At 34.2% G+C, this 21,480-nt stretch overlaps 2 protein-coding genes across 2 annotated transcripts; one reads left to right on the top strand and one right to left on the bottom strand.

Moving 5' to 3' along the window:
- Nucleotides 1-3,138: 3,138 nt before the first annotated feature.
- On the bottom strand, nucleotides 3,139-15,479 carry LOC109244134 (type-1 glutamine synthetase 1-like). The gene is made up of 10 exons (XM_019411171.1): nucleotides 15,198-15,479; nucleotides 14,233-14,405; nucleotides 13,041-13,161; nucleotides 12,899-12,951; nucleotides 12,698-12,827; nucleotides 10,006-10,151; nucleotides 8,419-8,604; nucleotides 6,484-6,713; nucleotides 4,204-4,346; nucleotides 3,139-3,461 (listed from the first exon to the last, which is right to left on the bottom strand). Exons 1-10 carry the CDS (start codon nucleotides 15,357-15,359, stop codon nucleotides 3,363-3,365), a joined length of 1,443 nt encoding a protein of 480 aa, XP_019266716.1. The 5' UTR covers nucleotides 15,360-15,479; the 3' UTR covers nucleotides 3,139-3,362.
- Nucleotides 15,480-16,684: 1,205 nt separating this feature from the next.
- On the top strand, nucleotides 16,685-20,127 carry LOC109244137 (threonine dehydratase biosynthetic, chloroplastic-like). Its single transcript, XM_019411175.1, has 4 exons — nucleotides 16,685-17,267; nucleotides 18,108-18,287; nucleotides 18,403-19,254; nucleotides 19,902-20,127. Exons 1-3 carry the CDS (start codon nucleotides 16,836-16,838, stop codon nucleotides 18,403-18,405), a joined length of 615 nt encoding a protein of 204 aa, XP_019266720.1. The 5' UTR covers nucleotides 16,685-16,835; the 3' UTR covers nucleotides 18,406-19,254; nucleotides 19,902-20,127.
- Nucleotides 20,128-21,480: the final 1,353 nt, after the last annotated feature.

Genomic DNA, 21,480 nt, shown 5'->3' with positions numbered 1-21,480 from the left:
TGAAGTTGTTTCTAGTTTTGTTCCATAGTTGAAGTTGTTTCTAGTTTTGTTCCATAGTTGAAGTTGTTTCTAGTTTTGTAACCGTTGTTATTACCACCATTGTTATTCACTCTACAACTTAGCAGAGCAGTAGCTTCATTGCCATCAATACCAATACCAGTGTTGATCCCACAGTTGCCACTCTTCCTTTGACTCTCTACATTCACTATCATGGCATAAGCTTGATTTATATTTGGTAATGGGCGTGTCATTAGAATTTGATCCTTTGCATTTTCATAGGACTCATTCAGACCAGTTAAGAACTTATATAACTTTTGTAACTGATAGTGCTCAGCATGTCTAATAGATTCTGGGCATCTACAGGGGGAGGGGGAGCAAGTTTCTCCTACTCATCCCATAAGCTCCCTAAGTTTTGAAAAATACACAAAGACAGATGATATACCCTGTGTAAGGGCAGCAATTTCCTTGTGCAAGTAGCAAGCTCTAGAGGCATTTACCTTATCAAACCTCTCTTTAAGGTCTTCCCAGATTTTATGTGCATCAGAAGCATATATCACAGTGCTAATTAGGCTTTGAGACACAGTGTTCATTATCCAAGCTAAGACAATGGCATTGCATCTGTCCTAGAGTTCATGCAGACTATGATAATACATTTCTTTTCTACAAGTTCCTAGAACAAATCCTAGTTTATTTTTACCATGCAATAAAATTTTCATCAACCTACTCCAAATAGAGTAATTTTCAGAACCTTGAAGCTGAATTGAAGTAAGAACAGAACCTTGTGTATCTGAGGGATGGATATACAGAGGATGATTGTGATGTACCAAATCTGGATGTTGAGTATTCAACATCTGAGTTGCAGTTGGAACCTGAGAAGCTGAAGAAGTAGAAATTCCTTCGTTATTCGCCATCGCAATTGATTGATTCACACCAAAATCGTGTCAACCAGCACGATTAAAGTAGATCAAAGTCACAACACACATAGAATATAAGCAACTTTTCTGAGTCTGTGGATGAATTGCATCAGAAATTGACCGCAGACCAAAGCAAGCCCTAATTGTAGGGATTTAGCTAGAATGGCTGAAATAGCAGAGTAAGGATCAACTGCCGAGTTGAATTAGTAAGGTTTTCTCTTCCGATGTTGCTGAGCTAACCGATCTAGCCTGGAAGATCTGATACCATGTTGAAGAGCTCAGCCATGGCAGAAGAGAGAAGAGGGTCGATGGAGAAGCTCCATTTCTGTGTATAGAGAGTACCAACAGAATATTGAAAAAATGTTACTATACAAGGCTAACTACTTCCATAATTTATAACTACTAACCAACTAACTAACTCAACTAACACTACTAATTACAACTGTATTAATTTAATTACTGGACCCCACACCTGTTCTTTCTACAAGATATTTCATAAATTCCTCAATATAGGGTTTGAGCAGAAACTACTGAGTTCGCTTGAACAATAGCTTCTAAGCTAGGTCCGCTCCTATATGCTCTCTTATTTTGTTTTAGGGAAACACTTGATTAAACTAGTAATGACAATATATAGACGTTCAAACGATGTCACGGTAACATAATTTGCAATTCAATTAGGAAAAACATTCTCCCAGGAAACAACATGTGAGTGGGACATGGAAAATCTAGTTAAGCTATGAGAGTTTATCTGATTCACTGACATGTAAAAGAATTTTTTACACTATTAAGAATAATTACTTAGCTTGTAACTGTTCATAATAAGTGAAATTAGTAACTTGAAAAATAAAAACATAAACTGTTTCAACAATTTAAAATATACCAATAGCATACAAATTTATTACGATGCCAATGTCAAATACAGTTTCTAATGTCAAGTAGTATGTTCTAACTACTGCTATTCTTGGTTTGAGATACAAGAGGAAGTGTTACAGAACAGCGTTTAAATTTCTTTACATTCACATGCATGTCGATTCTAATTAATTAGTTTGAGATTAAATTAGGGGGTTGTTCATTTATAGACTTTTTACTGTATCAAATTAAGTGGTTTCGATCATTGATCTTTAATCGTCTAAACTTTTAAATGATATGGTTCATACTATCTAATTTTCCAATTGATTGACCTGCATCTTTCCCTTCATACTCAGCAACTAAAGGTGCCACGGAGAAAATACATAAAGAAAATAAAAATGCTGAAATTTATTCTCACAAACTTGAGAAGTAGACTGTCGATCGATACGTTTACTTAAAAGTAGATGTCCAAACATGTATGTGTGTGTATTATTAGGCCGGGGTGTATCAGAAACAGTCTCTGCACAAGTAGGGGTAAGGTCTGCATACATGCTATTGCTACCCTCCCCATTCCACCGGGTTCGTCGTCGTCGTAGTATTCCAGAATAATTATGATTAGACTATAAAAAATTGTCGGCTGATAAATCCTGTAATTAGTGACATAATTGTAAGTGATTTTGCAACAGTTATGACTGATACTCTGTAAGCAGTATCATAAGGATGAACAGGAAACTACCACATTCTCTGCATCACATCCAAAGAAAATTAACCTCTAATAGTAAAAGATAAAAGTTATTTATTTGGCCTCCAAATATACAGTGCACTTTTTCTCCCAACTGGATTTTCCAATCATTTTGATAATTCCTTTATTTGGCCGCGGCAACTCGTTAAGCTTCTTCATAGTTTTTTGCCGGCGGCAGACTTACTTTAACTAATTACAGTTAAATGAGAAGAAAAACAGTCTTCGTGCTTAATATTGTTCTTTTTATCCTTTAACTCTGATAAATTTTTATTATTTCTCTTGCTAATAAAATACACATTTAGCTTTTTTTTGACAGGAATGTTTGCTTTTAATGTACATATTCCTAGGCATTTTACTGGTTCTTGAGTGTTAAACTATGTGACGACTACTGTATGATACTAAAAGGGGCCACAATACATCGAAATTGATGTATTCACGGCAGTGTAAAGAAGGTTTTACGTTATCAAATCAAATAATCCAAAAGATATCAACACGAAACCTTCCCTAAGATGTGAGATTTGTAATCTTGAAATAAGGTAGGTAAATTATCTGCAATATAAACTTAAAAAGTTTAAACATAAATAACGAGGAACATAACAATTTGCATATAAGATCTAAAACACACTTAGAAAAAGATTAGTCTCTTATAAACATTTGCTGACGAGAAGAAATGAAGCATGATATAAAATTATACAGCAGCGACGAACTAAATAAAATTACTAACATGTTGGTATTAAATATGTGCATAACATGAAGCAAAATAAATAAGATACGGAAAAACAAGTGTGAGTACGTGTACTGATCTCGCTCTGAACTCACTGATTATAAATTCTAAATTGGTCGGGATATGATCAAACCTAAAATTTGAAGATACTGTCCTGGAGTGGGTCCTTATAGACATCCATCTCGGGCTGACTGTAGTCCCTCTCAGGCTCACAATAGTTCTTGACCTCCATCTGCAAAAACAGCAAATCATCCTCAGCATGTCCACAATAGTTATAAAGACAAGAATTATGCATACAGGAGAATGAGCATCCATTACATTAAAAAAATTCTGACTAGTTAAGGCATGATTCGGTTGCATATCCTGGACCCACATTTTTGTCAGATTTATGCAATCAAAAATGATGGAAATCAACTGTTATTTGTTCCCTATATCATTCCTTTGAACACTGAACACTCAGCTGGTCCATGTGAATCATACCCCTATTACTGCTTAAGTAGCAGCAACGGAAAAAAGGTATGAAGGTATAAAAGTTCAGCTTCCACTAATTAGGTCGTAACTACTAATAAATATTGCTAGTGTAAATATTCTTTTTATAATATTGGTCTACGTAGTTTAAGTGATTATAACAGGTAATCTTTTTCCCCCAATGATTGGGGCGTAATTAATAAATATTGCTAATGTAAAAGTTCCTTCTATAATATCGGTGTAGTTTAAGTGATTATAACAGGTAATTTCTTTTTTCCTGGGTAACCAATTTAATACCTACCATAGACAATTACCTTTAAATTATATGCTAGTGTTGAAACTTTTTTACACTGACTAGATACATAAATTAAGCGCTAATGATTAACACCCTTGATTCTTCGTTCAATATACATATATATGCTCTTTGAGAGTATCCAGTTCTTAAGTAAAGGGCAGAATTCTGCCAAATATATCATATATTACTATAAGCAACATTCAAAACGCACCTTTCGAATCGCTTTTATGGCGGTCAAAAGATTTTCACTCATCACTTCTGTAAACAATGTATCTTCCGCTAGAGCAATTAAAGATTCAGAAATAGAATCTGGTACACTTCGAAGCTTCTCACCAGAGACATCAGAATCCCCTTCTGTTTTACGAGAAAACATCATTGGAATATCAGGTAACAGTGCATGAATATCTCAACTATGGACATGGAAATTGAGTTATCAACTTCTGTGTTACTCACTTTGATAAGTGATAAGCATTAGCAAGAAAAAAGCACTGGAAAAAGCAACTCAGACTTTCACTTACAAGCAGAACGACACTAATGGACCTAATAAGATTTTACCGTAGTCATTCATGGAAGTAGAAGCATTCCACGTGCTTTTGAGCGTACAACAATCGATAGATTAAAAGCTATAATATCAACAGAAGAGATTGGGGAACTCTTCGTGGAACCTCTAGAATGAGAAACTTCCAAATAATAGCATGATATTGAAGAAGAATAAGAATAGTTGATAATAATAAAAAGTGAAATATCTAGCAACCATTTAATGGCAAAACATCTAATAATCTAGAAATCTAGGCTACGCCAAAACTCCACCTAGATCAAAGACTCTATCTTGATCAAAATTTATGATCACTTGTCCTATATCATTCAACCCCACCAAAAATGAACTTGCCATCGAGTTAAACTGTGGATATGCGCGTGCATTTGAAAGATGACGGTCAAACCAGCACAGCCATCTTTCACACAGATACCTAAAACTGGCACTACGCAAGAGCTCATACTTTCACAAATATTTGCAGCATGCAGCAACCCTACTTACCCTCATAATTGAGTTCTCCTTTAAATTCATTTTGCAATGAGGCAGAATTAGTAAACAAGCCCTTTAGTTTTGTTAAATTCCCTCAGAAATCATCAGCCACACATCTCTTGATCAAAGTCACTCATTCTCGGATGAAATTGAGCATTTTCTGCCCTGATTTCTTTTTACTGTAGCATCCATCCTAATCGTTATATATTAGCAATCAGACTAAAGAAAAAGAGGTTCTTGTACCACTTGATAGAGAGAAAGCTATTAAATTGATATAAAAAAAAGAAGAACAGGTCCTCAAACCATGAGAAAGAGAGACTCAAAGAATGGAGAAATATTCACTATTAATGAAAATAGTTCAAAATGGTAAGATTTTAGCAACTATTTAAAAACAAGATACCTCATCTAATCTAAATTTTTAATTTAGACAAAACTCCTAAAATAAGTAAGACCGTCATTTTAAGCCTCCATATGGATCAAAAGTTTGTGGTCACTTTCCTAGATTAAGGATTCTCGATGAAACACTCCAAATTATAGCCTGTTTGGCCAAGCTTTTTTTTGGCCAAAAGTGTTTTTTTTTTTTTTTTTTGACCAAAAGCACTTTTGGCCAAAAATTGAGGTGTTTGGCCAAGCTTTTGGAAGGAAAAAAAGTGCTTTTGAGGAGAAGCAGAAGCAGTTTTGGAGAAGCAGAAAAAAGTAGCTTCTCTCCAAAAGCACTTTTTTGAAAAGCACTTTTGAGAAAAATACACTTAGAAGCAGTTTTTTAAAGCTTGGCCAAACACTAATTGCTGCTCAGAAGTGTTTTTCAAACTAATTAGCCAAACACAAACTGCTTCTCACCAAAAGTACTTTTGAGAAAAGCACTTTCGAAAAAAAGCACATCTAAAAATAAGCTGATTTTTGCAGCTTGGCCAAACGGGCTATAAGACTCCTCGTTAATTTCTTCTTCTATTTCCTTTTTACTTTTGTTGCTTGTACGTAAGTGAATACTCCAATACTTTGAAGGTAGCTCATACTAACACCACCTGCTACAGCAACTTATCGTGGAGAGAAGATCCAAAGACAGTAGAAATAGGTACCATCTTGATTCACATGGTTTCTACTCAGTACTCACAATCTCATCAGCTTTCATTTAGAAGAAGATACATACAGCAGCGATACACTAGAGTCATCCAAAAGGTAAAAGCAATAGAGATAGGAAGATTTAAATTGCGAAATTTTGGTACAGACTACTGATATACTACATTGGACATGCAGCACTTCAAAATCTTGATTGAGTTGGCATAATATGATAGAAATATATAACATAAAAAAAGTCATGCTGATTAGCCCTCTCATGTTGAACCATCATAACATATATAATAAATGTTTCAGGCTTAACCATATAGCATACGGAAAAGAATCTAAAAGGAAAGTACACAGTTAGAAGATACGGTAGAGGAAATACTAAAAGATTGTTTAACTTACCTACAGGTTCTGGAAGACGTAAATCTTTTCGCAAGCCGTCAATCCCAGCCATAGTTATAGAAGCAAGGCCCAGGTATGGGTTTGCACATGCATCAAATGCTTTAATTTCAAAATGGCTTACAAGATCATCTGCAATTCCAGGAGGGCTAGTTCTCAATGGTGCCTCTGTATTTTCTTTCCCCCAGCAGAGGTAAGCTGCATTTCGCGTCTTAGGTAGCATTCGCTCATAACTGCATGTAATAAATAGTTAGACTCATACAACAATTAGATACTTCGAAATTATTTTCTATTAATATGCATGAAACAAGTCCTTAACATAGAATCACCAAGAGGTTTGAGAAAAACAAGAGATTTCAAGGTCTAACTACATTCAAGAGAGAAAATGGGAAAGGCAAAAAGTAGGCATGTCATATTGCATTAAAATAGGAAATTCAGAAATGGAAAGTTTCTCTAATTACTTGGTACCACTCCATTAAAAGAAATTTATAGTATTAACATAGTGCCAAAATTGGTGATTCTCCTTAACTGTGATATTTAAGTTTTTGTGCACTTAAAAAATTAAACCAACAAGTATCTTAATTGTTAAACCTTTCTGCAATAACCCTCGTGAAAATTAGAAATGGAACTAATTTTTATACCTCTACCATTTGCTTGCTTTAAGCTCTAAGCATTTTAAAGTGTATTCCAAAAAGTTCTCTCTCGGAAACAAAAGTTTAATCTTATAAAGGTAACTTCTACTTGAAGACTTTCAGGAAATAAAGTATATTATACAAAATACCTCGTTCAAACAACTAACACCTTAAAGTCTTATTACAAATTTTTTAGAAATTCTGACAAGACAAATTATCCTATTGTTTTTAGTGATTTTAACTAGAAACATGTCTATTTGGAAGCCCGAAGTGATAATAGTATAAATATAAATACAACTTTCATCTTCAGATCATAGTAGTCGAAGAAAAAATATTGTACATCTTTATAAAGGAAATAGAGAGTCCATTAAGTATAATTTCATGAAATTATTTCACTTACTCTATCATGTTTTAAGTCTTCAAGAACCTATAAGCCTTCATCATGTAACATTTAATTATTGATACCATAACTTCAAACATATCTGCATTAGTAAACAAAATTTATGGATAATTGTTCACAATTTAAACATTGAATCAAAACAATTGAATTTTCATAACAGAAGAACCATTGACAAGAACTTAATTAATCAACTCATTGCAATTTTCATAGAGATGCTACAATTTTCAAGGTTTCCATTAATGCTGACAAAAGAATAAAAATGAAAAAGGGAGCAGTATAGTTGCTACAACAGCCAAGGGTGTTGTGGACTCGTCACAACGTAAAGAGAATTTTCCATAATAAAACTATGCTCATTTCAAAGAAATAGTATTCCTATGAAACCATAAAGCAATCACCAAGTAACTGATCACCAATATACAAATTAGAGGTATCAAATGTGTGGTTTGGGCTAAAGTTGTACAGGTTAAAATGGATTAAATCAATAAACAGGTCGAGTCATAGCCCGTCCAAAGTTTGATTGGATAAAGATGTGTTGGATCAATTTGGACTAAGTATATGCTGTCATAATCCAACCCACCCAACGCAAACTATTTTAATATGTTTGTTTACTATAATTCGTTTTATTGCCCAACTAAATAAAGAGAGAAATATGCTTTTTTCCCTTTATTATGACAATATCTAACAAACCGAACCAAAAGACCTTTCTTTTTCTATGCCTTGACAAGTTTTCTTACGGGTCAACTCGGGTTACCTATATAACATAAATTGACCCAAACTTTAGATGGATTAGTTTGGATTGTGCCTAAATTGACCCGCTAAGAAAAATATTTTCAATCCAATTGGGTAAATTTTGACACCACTAATGGAAAAGAAGCAGGACACCAAGAATTATAGATAATCTCTAACCTAAGAGGATGTGTTGCAGTAAAAGCTAATATGGCAGGAAGATGATTTAACACCCCAGCCATGAACGCTTCCCCAATCTTGGACATCCCATATTTTGATTCACCAGATGCAATAAAAACATTGTCTCCGTTTCTAGACAAACTGATATGAACATGTGATCCAGAGCCATCTTCATCTTCTGCAAACCTAGACAAAGAGGGCCAAATGTCACATACTGGGAGGCACCATTCACTAGCAATAATTTCCTGCAGTAGAAATTCTGGAAATGGGGCCTTGCTAGAAATCTCCAAAAGAAAGTATATGAGTGCTTTATACTTGAGAAGTTAATTCAAAAGTAAGGAAAATCTATGGCAGAGAAGTAACTTCAGCAAATAATGCAGAAAGACCACCACTTGTCCTTTTTGTTCAATTATTTGAGAAAAAATAACATCATGCATATAACATTATGAACCTTCTCCAAAAAGAGTAAACTACATAGTATCGCCTGTATGTTATCTCGCCTTCTCTAGTTGAGAAACATTTCCATTTATTTAGTATCAAAGTCAAAGATACATGTTCTTTTTCCATTTCTCACTATTGATATAGCTCTTCCTAATCACAAGCTTCTTTCACTATTTTAAAGGGTTGTGAAGGAAAGAAGAATGATGGAGTTGTTAGTAGATTAATAGGAATCAAGTAAGGTACGTGTTAAAAGGCATAATGGCAAGAAAATTACTATGACTGATTAAAAAAAAACTGCAGTGTGAATAATTTTCAACTGCAGAAAAACATGCAAAAAAGCAACTGCTTCAAAAGTTGAGTATTTTGGCATGAGTTACAAAAGATTATGATAAGGGAGACCAAGTTCTTAAAAGCCAACACAAGGTGATAGAACCAGCAAGTTAAGATTTCAACCACATTTCTTGCTTTATCAGAAAGCGAGAATGGGAATAATCTCAACTTCACCACTTAATCGAAAATCCATTGTTCTTAAACAATCCTGAAAACATGTTAATCTTAAAACAATCAAACATCCACCAACTGGCTACAGTAAAAGTTTCTCAACTGTGCACCATTCTTGATGAACAATATTTCACCAGCTCACAACACTTGGTCAGTCAATAAAGTAAAGAAACATCAGTAATCACCCTAACAAATATTGCACACATGCACAAATCAAAGTAAGAAATGGAAAAGTATGAAAAATAAGGTATTAATCTTACTCATGTTTCTTAGTAGAAAGATCATACATAACACCTCCACCTAATAAAGAAAAATATAAAAGCAGAAATAGAAGCACTATAGTGGTAGCACTCAACAAGAAGCAAAAGCATGTCTGGATCAACAACTAAAACAAAGATTTAAATTACACACTCATAGTAGCACTTATGCACTATTGGTGTAATTGAACTGAACCGGTTATGGCAGATAGCTAATTTACCATATTTTGGGTTATCAATCAGTACTTACTATTGCAAATTAATTCTTAATAACTTTTAAGTGATATGATTGTGTAAAACTCATTATATTTTTCATCATCAGTGCATACAACTTAAATCTAGAAAGGAAAATGCACCTAAAAGTGTTGTTGGCAATTCTGCTACCTACTTTGGAACAAAAGTTGCCAGCAGCCCGTGTTGCCTTGCAACTGATCTGATGACTTCACGTGCATAAATTAAGCTAGCAATTGCTGTACCAGCCTCCGCATATCCCAGGACGATTTCAAACTGACCTTTCCCAGTTTCTGCATGTAGCTGCAAATTTGAAGGAGACAATAATAAGGGGAGCATTCTTTATTGAACTGAAAATTTGCATAGGAGATAATATATGGGTTATTTCTGTCTTACTGCAGGTAAAACATATGCAGCTTATATTCCAGACGGTGCATTCTCATGATATGTATATCTATGTAACTACGAATAAATGTGTCACATGAAACATGCTATTCTTTTTCCCTTTTATTAGAGTCTAGAGGGTTGATGTTGTTCATGAAGCAATTATCCTCGTAAACCATGACAATATTCAAAACGTTATTATTTTTAGATATGCATTCACATGTTATCTGGACAGGAGATACATCTTTTCTCTTTTTGCATGAGTTCTAATTAACTAGTTTCATTGTCTACTTTACTTGTGAATGCTCAGATCTTGATTCAAAAACATTATTCTCCAATCTACAGTCTTCTTCAACTCATTCAAAAACCACGGCTGGTGATGTGCAGGTTTTCTATTGATCATCAAGAATGCTACAATGACAAGGATTGGGCAGCTTGTCCCTCAATTGATATCCTACCTCAGCATACTTTTTCTCTTGAATCCAGTTCTAGCACTACTGCTACTGGGAGGTGGATTCTCTTCTTCTCGTACAACTTTGATCTATTTCTACTATTACCATGGCAATATTAGTATAACTAGTTTCACTGTACGTGTGTTGCACGTGTTCTTCGCGTCGATTAATAAAAATTAAATACAAGAAGAACAAATTATTGATAAATATCACTTGACACTAAAATAAATGTCACATTTATATTAGATATAGTTGAAGGTTCATCAAGGGATGTTGCACAACACTACCCGGAAGATATATTAGAAACTTTCCAAATGTGAATTTTTAATTTTTTTTTTAAACTTGTATAGTTATGAACCCCCCCCCCCCCCCCCCAAAATCGTTTTTTTTTTTTTTTGTTCCTCTTTGCAATTTCTATTATAACCTTCTAAAAAATCTTCAACTGCCAAAGAGTGTGTAACTTTTAGAATTGTGTTGTTATGTAAATGTGTGTGTTTTCTGTATTCATATTTAGAGTGAAATAACAAAAATTAGAGTTTTTATACCCTAATTCGGTGTTAGAACCTCGAGCCGGCTCAGACTCTTTCCCCAAACATCGTGGAACAAACTAAGTTATTATAATTAGCAAACAAAAGAGAGCACTATGTGATTGAATCATAAAGAACACCTGAGCGTACCGGAAGACTAAGCTTATTAAGAATATCTCTGTTCAGTAGATGAAATTGAATACTTCAGTTTACTTGTAAAACTCTTTCAGATTAAATCAAACCTTGTCGGATTTCACATTCATGGCACAAAGGAGTACTTAGAAATCCTCCAACCCGTGACCAAAGAAAACCTCCAACCAAGAACTTGTGAGTTATAATTGATAATTTCTATCAAACACAGAACTTTAAAGACTTAATAAAGAAAATATTTCAATACAATGTAACCAACAAAAATATCAATAAAAAAATTACTCAATTACGTAATTCAAAATTAAAAGATTTGGGTTTTTCATCAATCATATTATAGTTACATGGGATTATGAGACTAAAATTACTAACAAAACAAATAAAGAAAGCAAGCAAAAAAAAAAAAAGATCACTACGAATAAGGCTTGAATCACAACCAAAATAAAAGGCAAAACAAAGTAGAAAAGAAACGACAACTAACCAAACCTATCGGACTTGAGTGAAAAAGAGTGTTTTGATCATTAAAATGTATAACTTAAATACAAGTTTAATGATGATCAAATTACAAAATAGTTTTCCTTTTCAACGTGATCTTTTATGATTTTATTGTTAGTATAAAAGGTAAAATCTTAATTAATTGATTTTAAAGCATTAAATGTTAGTACTTTTTACATAGTTCAAATAAGGAAAAATACATTAAATAAAATTTTAGTTGATTTAAAGTGCTAAATATTAGCAATATAATTAAATGACTACTTTGTCCAATGTAAACTATTTTAAAGGGATAAAAAAGGCGAACGACATTTCGTTAAGGGCCTTCGTGCTTTTAATATAATATAGATCTCTCTCTCTCTCTTGCACATACTGCTATTGGGAGGTGGATTCTCTTCTTCTCGTACAACTTTGATCTATTTCTACTATTACCATGGCAATATTAGTATAATTTATCTATCTTATGTTCTTGCACAACAAGCTCATACCAAGTATAGATGTCTTAAAAAAGTTACTTCAGGAGATTTATAAGTTCGATATGCTCCTATAAACAATCAACTTTAATTTGTTAGCAAAGACTCTTCTCTCGCTGAGATCGTTAATGTTGTATAAAAAGCTCTGTATTCTTCCATACACCTAGTCTCTTTGAATGTATTGTTTCAGTATAAATACATGTAGTTCTATCATTAAGAAAGGTACTAATACATTACACAAGCAGTCAAGCTTTTTCATGAAAATAAATAGAGAAATGCATGCTAAAAGCTCCTAGTATATGCAGTATTGCGTGCATAGACACCATGAGAAACATCAATTTGCAAGCAAGCATTCAAGGAAATGCAAAACTTACCTGTTCAACTGAAATATTCATTGTTTGAAGATGTGTGTTGATATCTTCTAATATAGAGGATGCAACATCAAATGTTGATGTAGAACAGTAAGAGGTCTTATCAATTGGCACCCAATCTTCTTTGCCGTTCCTTTATAATTTTGTTTATACAAATTTAGTGTAACATTTTAAAGATGAGAAACTCTAAAACAAAATACCTACCTCATCACACTCTTCAAAAGATAAAATTCAATTTCAAAGCCAGCATTCACAACCTGAAACATGTCAATATGCATCAGATCAAAAGATATTAGACATACCAAGTAAGACTTTCTAATTCTTGCACAAAAGATATTAGACATACCAAGTCAAATTCATCTTTTAAAAGTTTAGAGACTTTCCGAAACACTTCTCTTGGACAATATTCCCATGGATTACCAGGTTTAGTTACCATGTCAGCTAAGCACATTTCCTGCTTCTTTTCCCTGGATCAAAAGATACACACTAAACATGATTACTATGTTTCTGCCATTGAAACAATAATGGCAGGAAAAATTAAAATCTGGCCAAGTTAGGATTAAACTTGTTATCTCACTTGAACTTCGCCACACAGTGATCTATACATTCAGAAATAAACAATTGGACACAATGTCTGTACAATTGTAGACAAATCAACTACAAGATACTCTGCATTGGTGTTCTCTGTGTTTCCTTCACATTCTTAAAATATATCACATTATTTCATGAAGAGAAAAAAGCATCAGTTTTTCATACTTTACAATTACAGCTCTTGCATAATTGAGTTTAGTAACAAATACAAAACATAAACTGGAAGGACGATAGTATGGGGGTTGCGGAGCAAGTGAATCATGAGCCACTGAAAACATATTACTACACTAAAAAGAGCCAAAATTGATGTTTCTGAGCAGAAAAAGAAGAACTCTTCTATGCTGGAAAATGATTTGTTGGGATGATATATACCCAGATTTCCTCTTGATTATTGGTTTTCTCTTTTCCCCTCTATTATATGCATAATTTCAGAATATACTCAATAATGTTATCTCAAATCCAATTTAGTTTCACTCCATTATGTTAAACTTCCTATTAGTGACTGTGTAACTGACCACATACCATACGTTAACTCTTATTCAGTCTCACTTTAACCAATACTTAGACATTATTATCAACTTTTAAGAAAATTATTCTCATAACACATCCTACACCTAGTACAGTTGCTGTATGTCACCTACATTTATACTCAACCAAACATAGAAAATGATCCTGAAAATGATTTTCTAAGAGTTACAACAATGCAGGAACTTGAAATTTTTTTTGTATTGTTTCTGAGAAACAGCACAGACAAAAGTTGACAAAATCCGACATAGCTAACCATTCAAATAAACGAAGAGGTCTTATCATATACTATGATTTAGTATAAAGGAAATCTATAAAGACATGCTACAACATACATAAGCTAAAATTAAGACTTAAATTCAGGAGAACAAAGAAAAAAGGCAGGACATATCAAGTATTTATAAACAGGTTTAAAGTAGTACCAGGGGATTCTGCATCTGGTAGATAAATGAGGAATAATTCTGATCATGCCCGTATAGTTGAGACCAGAATCCTCTGCTGGAGCATTAGATACTGAACTGAGTGCTGCTAAACATGCAGGACTTAACCCTATACCGTGCTCTTTCACAAAGGCCAGGCGTTCTTTTGGAATTACCTGCACAAAATTCAACAAATATCAGAAGCCTCTTTCTCTCAATTACTGAAAAACTAACTGATTCTCCAAATAATTAGTTTTCGCTTTTCAGCAAACTTCGCCGTCAAATTTTAGACCCGTTTACCCAGTAACCGCGGCGAGCCCACCGTCAAAAACCCAGCATCGCCTCTCCGTCGAAAGAACATTCTAGAATTCACTTTAACTCGAATTCTAGTTTCTATCTCAGAAACTAGTAGACACTTTTGAGCTTCCTATGATTATTGGCAAAGAAATCTCTATTTTGTGTTTTCTGCTTGTAATTTAATTGATTATTCTTAATCATAATTTGTTATAGTATTTATTCTTAACCACATTAATTTTTTTCAAATTTATTAAAATAGGAGCAAAATTAGAAAATATAAATCAGCTGGTGTCTCTGATCAGATATCTTGCAACAACAAAAAAAAATCTCTCGACATTCCCCTTTAGTCTAGGTACCATTCCATAGTTAAGTTAGCTAAAGATAGAAAACAGTAGCTAAAGGAATAGGTGGGGACTCTTCTCTTCATTCAACTTTAGTATTTTTTGCGACCAAATATTCATTGATATCTATCAGTGACTTAACAAAAAACCTAAATTACTCTGTAATTATTTTTGGATTGATTCTGCTCAGTTTAGTATGTCAATCAAGAAATGAATCACTGATTGAAATGCATAAAATTAAACAATTGTAATCTCTAGCATTAATTCATTCGAAATATTAAAATAAAAAGAAGTAATTAACACAAAAGCACAAGGTAATTAAAAGCTTACACGACGTCTATGTATCCCAGAATTATCAATCCAAAGAATGCGAACAAAGGGAACAACCTTCAACGGTTCATCTGGGTAAATGGAATGGTATTCGTCGGATGAGGAACCAATGGTGGAATCCGATCTGTCCATTTTTGTTTTCTCCGAAAGAAAAATCTTCATTTTCTTTATACTTTATAATATAACACAGTACCCTTTAAACAATCGTAAATGGCCTGAAACTTTACTAAATGACAGTCTCAGCACCAAACTAAAGTCTGTTCAGATTTTCAGTTTGTTGAGTTTTTTTTTTTTTTGTTATCAGTTTGTTGAGTTCACTCTAGCAATTTGCATGCATGCACGTGTGTAGATGCATGATTGTTGACTAATTCTTCGTATACATTGCTTCTTTGTTTGGATGAGCTTCAAATTCGTTCCATGAGTACACTTGTTTGTAATTGAGTTACTGTGTGAACAAATTTGTGGTTGAGTAACATCGTCTGAATAGCTCGATTTTAGTTAATACTCTATTGAACTTCAATATCTTAATTTATTTTTTTAACTGAAACAAATACTTAGAGTATTATTTTTAATTTTTTTGGTTTTCTGTACTCCTCTGTCTCATTTTGTGTAAATATGTTTGACCAACTACAAAATTTAATATAACAATAATAATAATGTACCAAGTGTATTCCCACAATATAAGTTCTTAGTACGCAAACCTTATACTTACCTTGTGGAAGTAAAGCAAGGACGTCTCAATAAAATTTGTGGACTAAAGCCAAATTTTAATAAGGAGCCTTTTATTTTCTTTTTGTTTTGTCTATATTGTAGTTATCTTACAAAATGTAATACTAATATTTACTTTGGGTTTTTCCTTTCTTTTTGTCTATAATTTAGTTATCTTACAAAATATAGTACGTAGTACTAATATTTATATTGGTAAGAAAATTCAAGTTGCTAAGATGTTAGCCACGTATTTACAATGTGTTACCATGGATCCTATTGTAAAAAATATTATTTACCAATATGAAGATTTGAGCATTTTAATTCAAAGTTCTAAAATATTTCTATTGTTAAAAAATAGACAGTCCTTATTTCTACTTTTATAAATAGTTTGTATAAACTTCAATATTTTCTAAGCAATAATAAGATAGAAAATTCATAATTAAAAATATTTTTGGGGCCCCAAAACTTAGGGTGCCTAAAGCAAATGCTTTACTAGCCTACCCCTTGAGCCACCCCTGAAGTAAAGAAGTTGTTTTCAATAGATCGAGTATAAAATTTAAACAAAAGTACACTTTTGAAACTTATGATCTTAAACAAATGTCGTAATATGACTATATATAGTATTAACAATAAAATGAGAAGTTTAAAATTAAATTATTTAAAAAAAATATGTTTTTAAATAAAGTTAAAAGAAATAGTGTCACGTGAGAGTATCACATTCTATTTAACTTCTTACTTTTTGTATCATCGAAATTAAGATTATTGCGCGGGGTCCGGCTACTGGGGCGCGGCTTTCAAAATTCTGTTACCGTAGCATTTGCTCCGCCTCTTTTCTCCGCTGCAACCCGTAGCCGTCGACCTTTACCGCCATCGAACATCCACATCTCCAACGACCGCCAGATTATTACATATCATCAATCTACACACAAAATGGATGTTCCCCGCTTTAATTCCCTTAATTCACGCAATTTCCACTTTCGTCCCAAATCCACGTCGGGCACAGCCTTTATTACGGTTACCTCCGATGCCGTGAAACCCGCCGCCACTAGGAAAACAAAAAGGACGGGGATCAAACCGCCGGCGGCACTTATAGCGGGGGAGCCGTTGGAGATTTCACCGTTACAGGCATCCCCGTCTGTTTCAGATACAGTGCTTCCAGTAGTACACCCGAGTTCCTTACAATGCGAGCCAGGGTATTTGATACCGAATTATCCACGTGGTAATATCGGCTACAAGTACCTGAAAAAAATATTGACATTAAAAGTGTATGAGGTAGCCGATGAAACGCCTCTGCAGTTTGCACCTAAGCTTTCTGAGCGGTTAGGGGTAAATTTGTGGCTCAAAAGAGAGGATCTTCAGCCGGTAGGCTTACGATTTTCTCATTTTTATTTTGCAGAATTGTAAAATATTTGTTAAAATTTGAATTTGTGGTGTTAATTTGCAGTTTTATTCCTGTTTTATTTGTTAAAGTTGGATATTTTTATGTTAATTTGTAGTTCTCTTTCTGTTTCTTTGTGCGGATTTCTTTGGTAAAAGTCTATCTTTCTTTCTGAAACTTTATGGTCAGTTAAACTATGTCACATAAAATGGGACGGAGGGAGTCCTACGTATTTGTCACAAAAATATTTTCTTGTGATCTATTATTTTATACTTTTGATAGAATGATTCTAAGCTATTTAAAGTTCGTCCCATTCCGTTATGATTATGCTTCACAAATTTGAAATATCTAAGTTCTCATCCTCATTCAAAGAGGAAAGTGACTCTAACTCTTTAAGTTTTTTGGCTTTGATCTACCCTTGTTAAAATCTGGGGTGATTTGGGGTCGGAGAAGATTAATTACTGAGGAAAGAAAAAAAGAAAACATGCAATGGCATTCTGGATTTGTCTAACGAGAGCCTGCCTATTTTCTTATTCAGCTCATCTTTACATTTCTGTATCCTAGGCCAAAGGGAGCAAGTTCATTAGTTTTTATGCATTCTGGATTTATCTAATTTTGTGTCTTTTGTCAGTCCTCTCTAACTTTTGATTTAGAAAGTTTAATGCTTGTTCCTCTTCTATATTTCTTATGTTGTTGATACTTCCATCCCCCCTCCCCCCCTCCCCCCCCCCCCAAAAAAAAGAGAGGAAGTTCTTGTAATTGGAAATACAAATCTTTTACATTGGAGTAGTCTCAGTAACATTGTCATATACTCATATTTACAGGTCTTCTCATTCAAGGTCAGAGGATCTTACCATATGATGGCAAAGCTCCCTAGAGAGGTGTTAAAAGAGGGAGTTATATACTCATCAGCTGGAAATCATGCACAAGGTGTTGCATTAGCTGCCCAGAGACTTGGTTGCAATGTTGTGATTGTGATGGCTGTTACTACACCAGAAATTAAAGTTAGGATTGTTGAATGACTCTCTTGGTTTTTATAGCTTCCATTTGAGTTCATTCTGTTATTTTAATTCGGTGATTATCCAGTGTTTTAACTCCGTGCTCTTTTCTACTGAGCAGTGAAAATCCGGTGAGAGATTGGGTGCTACTGTCATTCGCAAGGGGGACACATATGATGAAGCTCAAGCATATGCGAAAGCTCAGTCCAAAGCAGAAGGCCGCACATTCGTCCCTCCTTTTGATCACCCAGATATTATAATAGGACAAGGTACAGTTGGAATGGAGATTAGTCGCCAATTCAAGGATGACATACATGCAGTCTTTGTACCTGTTGGTGGAGGGGGTCTTATAGCTGGAATTGCGGCATATTTAAAAAAAGTTTCCCCTGATATAAAGATTATCGGTGTTGAGCCATTCGATTTAAGGTATGAAAACTTGTTGGTATGATTGGACGGGGTTCAGGGGGCCTCGTGTGTGCTTCAGTGAAGTTCGCGAACGCTCGCGTGGTGAGGGTCGTGAACGCGTTGTGTAGCGGGGTTGGCCTGGGGTGGAAGCTTGAGCTTCGCGTTTGCATGTGAGTATTCGCAATTGCGTACCTGTGAGTAGGGGTAGCATTTTGAGCCCAACTAACCCGTCCAACTAGCCCAGCAAATAATGGGTTGGGCATGAAAGAATTTTATTAATGGATCATTCTGGGCTAAACCCATTTCAACCCGTTAAAATAATTAGCCCAACGCTAACCCGTTTAGGCGCCCAAACAGACCCGTCAAACTCCCAAAACCTAAACACAAGACAGACGCTTTCTCTTCCACTCTATGTGCACTAAAAAAAATGACCCGTTTCTCTCTGAACTTCAAATACCTGGTCTCTGTCTTTTTTCCGGCAACTTGCATTTCTCCGGCGTCTTCCTTCTCTCTGGGGAGTTTTTTGCTGGAGATTTCTCTGGATCTCGAATTTTGGCCATCAGATAAGGTAAGTGTTTGATCTTGTCAAGGGTTTCTCATGTTATCTTTTCAAATGGGCAAGCCAAAGGTGACTGATTTCTTCATCGTTTTGCTATTTAGTTCAGCACATTTATGTTAAAATAACGAGCTTTCCGTTAGTTTGGAATGTGTTTCATTTGATATGATAAAAAGTGGCCCTTTTCCACAAAGATAAAGGACTATTTGTGTCCATGGTTATGTAATAAGAATCAAAATACACCGACGCTCATACATAAGAGACTATTTGGGGCTTTTTCTCATTTCTATAACCTGCCTTTGTTTTGTTTCAAACATTTGTCCTTTCTGCTCCAAAAGTAGTATTATTTCTCTTTATTTTAGGATTTTGTTGTTGTTTCATAGTTTATGAGCTACTTAAACTGAATTAGAAATGGAAATTTCTCTCATTTTTTCTTTTCTATAAGCATGTTTGGGGGAAATTCCTCATTACATGGAGATCCTTTACGTGCACTAACAACATCAGTATCATTTGGAAGATATATGACTGAATCCCTGGCTCTGAGCTGCTTTTATTCTACGTCTTGCAAACTCTTGGTTTCCCTTTGTTTCATGTTAACAGAGTTATTGTTCTTCAATACAATAATAATAACTAATTCTATGGTATTTAATCTACTGTAGGATCTCATTGTGTAAGAAGATGTCGATGGAGCATGATGATGTAGAGTCCAATGAAATAAGTGTTTTAAGTTCAAAAAGAGAACGTAAAACTACTTTTGTTGTGCAGGATTTCTATGAGAAGTTGCCATTGGATACAGATCCTGATAATAGACTTAGAGCTAAATGTAAGAAATGTGGGATAATATTTTTGGCTGACTTAAAAGCTGGAACAACAAATTTAAAGCGACATCTAGCTAAGCACAAGATTGAAGCATCAAAGCAAGGTACGCCAATTCATCATAAAGAATATCGTAAAGTTGTAGTCAAGGCTATAGTTAGACATAACCTGCCATTTGGTTATGTAGAATATGAAGGGGTTAGAGAAGTGCATGCATTCTTGAATCCTACGGTTAAAACCATTTCAAGAAATACCGCAAAAATTGATGTGCTTAAATTATATCATGATAAAAAAGAGATGGCAAAAAATAAGCTTGAAGCTATTCCGAATAGAATCAGTTTGACATCTGATTTATGATCATCAATCACATCAAATGGATATATTTGTGTTACCGCACACTATGTTGATTTGGATTGGATTTTACAAAAGAGAATTTTAATCTTTCGTCATGTGCCTCCTCCTCATAGTGGTGCTATTTTGGGTCCAAAGTTGATTAATCTGTTGAAAGAATGGGGAATTGAAAAGAAAATATTTTCTATAACTTTAGATAATGCAAGTTATAATGATGGTGTTGTGGGTTGCTTGATTGAGCATTTTAAGCTGATGGATTCTTTGCTTTGTGATGAAGACTTTGTCCATATCAGGCACTCAAATGATTTATAATATATAATTATCAATTTAAAAATATGAAATCCCATTTTATAAACATGAGACGAATTTAAACCTAAAAATGGCTAATATTGCAATTATGCAATTTTATCCTTAAAAATACTAAATAAATTTGTAAAAATATGTAAAAAATATCTTAGCTATATTTTAGTATAAACATGAGAATCCAATAAATCAATCACCAAAATGATAATTTTGGGGACAATAATTGGTTTTTCTTAATAAAATAGGGCAGCAAATTGATTTAAAATTTTTTGAATAATTAAGGAAAAATAATGAAACCTTGGGATATGCATATATATGCATATACAGACCGTTTTGAAGGTATTTTGCATAAAAAAATACAGGAAAAAATTGGGTATCAACAATCGTCTGATGAATTTAGGGATTCCGACCATGGGGTATCTTCTTCTGATATGTTTCTTGGCTGGGAGACATAGAGGTCTGGAGCCTTCTGGTCAGAAATTATCAGATTTTCGGGGCTGGACCCTTTTGAACTTTCACCGTGATCTCGCCTTTTCTTGGTTTGTTTTTGCGCCGCAAGAGCATCTTTCCTTTCCCAAACCATTTTTGCAATATCAAAATCATGTTCTTATTTTAAGGGTTGGGTGAAAGAGATTGGATTTTGTGAGGTAGGTGGAAAAGCAGAAAAGGTGTAGTCCAATTTAGGTGGGGAATATGCTTGTGGCGACATAGGGAAGAAGGTTGGTTTTGAGGGGAAAACTGGGGTCTTTTGTGTCTCAAAGTGGTCAT

The sequence above is a fragment of the Nicotiana attenuata genome, unplaced genomic scaffold, assembly GCF_001879085.1.
Source record: "Nicotiana attenuata strain UT unplaced genomic scaffold, NIATTr2, whole genome shotgun sequence".
Classification (NCBI taxonomy): Eukaryota; Viridiplantae; Streptophyta; class Magnoliopsida; order Solanales; family Solanaceae; genus Nicotiana; species Nicotiana attenuata.
This window is presented reverse-complemented; position numbering and strand designations above follow the sequence as displayed.

Coding starts and splice junctions, on each gene's coding strand:
- LOC109244134 (XM_019411171.1), bottom strand. CDS start 15,359: ATGAAGATTTTTCTTTCGGAGAAAACAAAAATGGACAGATCGGATTCC. Junction 13,162..14,232: donor ACCAGATGCAGAATCCCCTG/GTACTACTTTAA, acceptor CTTTTGATCCAG/GGAAAAGAAGCAGGAAATGT. Junction 8,605..10,005: donor CTGGCAACTTTTGTTCCAAA/GTAGGTAGCAGA, acceptor CTCTTTGTCTAG/GTTTGCAGAAGATGAAGATG.
- LOC109244137 (XM_019411175.1), top strand. CDS start 16,836: ATGGATGTTCCCCGCTTTAATTCCCTTAATTCACGCAATTTCCACTTT. Junction 17,268..18,107: donor AAAGAGAGGATCTTCAGCCG/GTAGGCTTACGA, acceptor TCATATTTACAG/GTCTTCTCATTCAAGGTCAG.